The following is a 2,477-nucleotide window of genomic DNA, read 5'->3' as shown; positions in this document are numbered from 1 at the left end:
GACAACGGTGGTACCAGTCCCGTCATCATCCTTAGAGCAAGGCACCCAGGTGGGGGTTAGGGACAGTCAGATTATAACTATGTGTGCTTTTAAAGGTGTGCGGCTTTGAAAGAACGCTCTGAAAGACAGGAGCGCCTGGATGGCTCAGTGATTGAGCATGTGACCTTGGCTCAGGTCTCGATCTCATAGTTCATGGATTCACCTCTGCATCAAGCTCTGTTACCAGCACAGAGCCTGCTTCAGATCCTCTGTTCCCTTTCTCTCTGCCCCTCCCCTGCTCACACACTCACACAGGTGTGTGTGTGTGTGTGTGTGTGTGTGTCTCCCTCTCTCTCTCTCTCTCTCTCTCTCTCTCTCTCTCTCTCCCTCCCCCTCACCTCTCTCGGAATAAATAAACCCTCTGGCAAGGCAGGAGAGGACAGAATTGGTCTACATATATGATGACAGGGGCTGAACCAAGAGCAGCAGGGACAGACAGCAGTGGACAGACACTGGACAGAGCTGACAGCAGTTCAGGAGAGGACAGTCCAACCATGGAGGGTAGGAAAGAACATCCCAAAGAGCCGCAGGAGGACAAAGCCCACGGCCCCCGGCAGCAGAGTCACCCTCTACACCCCAGGCCTTACGACAGAGGCGCTGGGGACAAAGAAGACACGCTACGGGGGTGAGAGGGCTTGGAGGCTGGGCTGGACAAAGAAGGCCCCTCTCGAGAAGGGGAAACAGGAGGTGAGCTACATGTAGGTGTACAGACAGGGCAGAGCAGGGAAATGCTGAGGAGGCCCCACGCAGGTCACCAGGCCCCAAAGTCAGTTCTTTACCTCGGCCCTCACCAGAGGCGGCATCCAGCCCAGTCTCCAGGAGAGCGAAGCCACCTCATGGCAGATGCCAGGCTCTCCCAGGGACAGGGTGGGCCTGCTGGTGGTTTTAACCTCTCAAGCACCACACCTGACCTTGGCCCTCGCACTCCCAGAGCCCCAGGCCACCGGGCTCAGAGGGGAAGACCTGAGAGGCAGGGACAGGAGGCCCTTTGCGCATCAGAGATGCGGTGTCCTGGAAGCCATGAGCACCAGCTCCGGCCCCCTGCACAGAGTCACCAGCAGCAGCTGGCCATCTTCAACACGACGGGAACAGGTCGAAGACCTCCCCACGCCTGCCTACGTGGCTCCTCCGAGCTGCTGTGTGTGACTGAAGCAGGTTCCTTTCCACGGCCGACCCGTGTCCTGTGGCGCAGACGGGCGGCAATGTGTTCATCCATCCTGCAGTCGATGGGACATTTAGGATCTTTCCAGTTCTGGGTCATTACACACACAGCAACTGGGGACGCTGTCACACATACCCTCGTTTCTCCCGCTAAGTCAGAGGATGGACCTGAACAGGCAAAACTCGTCTCTGGCGATAGAGATCTCCCTTTGGAGAACGTTCTGAAAGAGGCACGGGGTAACTTTCTGGGATGGACAACATACTCTATCTTGATCTGTCTGGTGATTTCCTGAGTGCGTGGATCTATTTAAGAAAACAAAGTCACCAGGCATCAGGGAGGGGCAGGAACGTGGACTGAAGTCCACAGGGTGGGAGGTCACGGGCCTCTGAGCCCACACAGCATCTCCCCCGCTGTGGGTACTGGCCCACGCCGTCCTGGGGCTGCTCCGGGTGTGTCTCGGGGGCAGGCACCATGGGCACAGTGGTGACACTACAGACAACAGACACGGAGAGCCTCAGAAGAACACAAGGACCAGCACGGTGCCCAAGAGAACCCCGTGCGCTCCGGGAACGTGCAGGGAAGGCAGGTGACCGAGGGTGTGGCCCGGGGCAAAGGAGGCACAGCCCGAGGGTGGGGGGGATGGCCAAAGGGCGAGGCTGGGCAGGCACACGGGGCCTCGAGTGCCAGGCTGGGAGTGCCAGCTGCCCTGGGATTCCTCCAATCGTGTTTCCAGAAGCTCTCGAACTGCTGAGAGGAAAGAGCAGTAACACCCGCACTCAGTCCCCCCAAAAGCAGCTCCTCACAAATTCCCAAGGGGCTCGGGGAGGAAGGGCCCATCCGGCTGTGCCCTCGGGTCCTACACCCTGAGCCCCCGCACCCTACCCCTGCTGGACGCCCGGGCCGCCCTGCACACGGAAGGACTTCGTGCTGGCTTCCCTGCCCCTCTGGTCTGGGTTCCTCGTCTGGAAGATGGGGTAATACCGCCCACCTCGGACGTCAGCTGGAAACCACACAGGCGCCCCCGTGACTCACTCCCCATGGCTCTGGCCCCAACGACACCTCCCTAGGGAGACTTTCCACCCCTACTCGCAACCCCGAGCCCCACCCCATCGCCCACCGTCTTCGGTTTCTTCCTCAACACTAAGCTCCAAGTCACGTACCTGCTTACCCGCCCCTCTCTGCCATGGCGCCCCCCAGGACAGGATCTGTTCCTTGGCACAGAGTAGGGGTTCATTTCTGCACCTGGCCTCTGATCTCCAGGCCCAGGCCAGCCCAC

At 59.7% G+C, this 2,477-nt stretch overlaps 1 protein-coding gene across 6 annotated transcripts in view; it reads right to left on the bottom strand.

Moving 5' to 3' along the window:
* DNM2 (dynamin 2) overlaps nucleotides 1-2,450 on the bottom strand; it is a 56,386-nt gene extending 53,936 nt beyond the window's left edge. For all 6 annotated transcript variants that reach the window (XM_029916388.1, XM_029916390.1, XM_029916392.1 and 3 more), the window contains exon 1: nucleotides 2,362-2,450. In XM_029916388.1, coding sequence (XP_029772248.1) covers nucleotides 2,362-2,435 — 74 coding nt within the window. In that variant the 5' untranslated portion in view covers nucleotides 2,436-2,450. The remainder of the gene's footprint in view (nucleotides 1-2,361) is intronic.
* Nucleotides 2,451-2,477: the final 27 nt, after the last annotated feature.

This window comes from Suricata suricatta, chromosome 12, assembly GCF_006229205.1.
Source record: "Suricata suricatta isolate VVHF042 chromosome 12, meerkat_22Aug2017_6uvM2_HiC, whole genome shotgun sequence".
Classification (NCBI taxonomy): domain Eukaryota; kingdom Metazoa; phylum Chordata; class Mammalia; order Carnivora; family Herpestidae; genus Suricata; species Suricata suricatta.
Note: the sequence above shows the minus strand (reverse complement) of the source record. Positions and strands in the feature narration are given on the sequence as shown.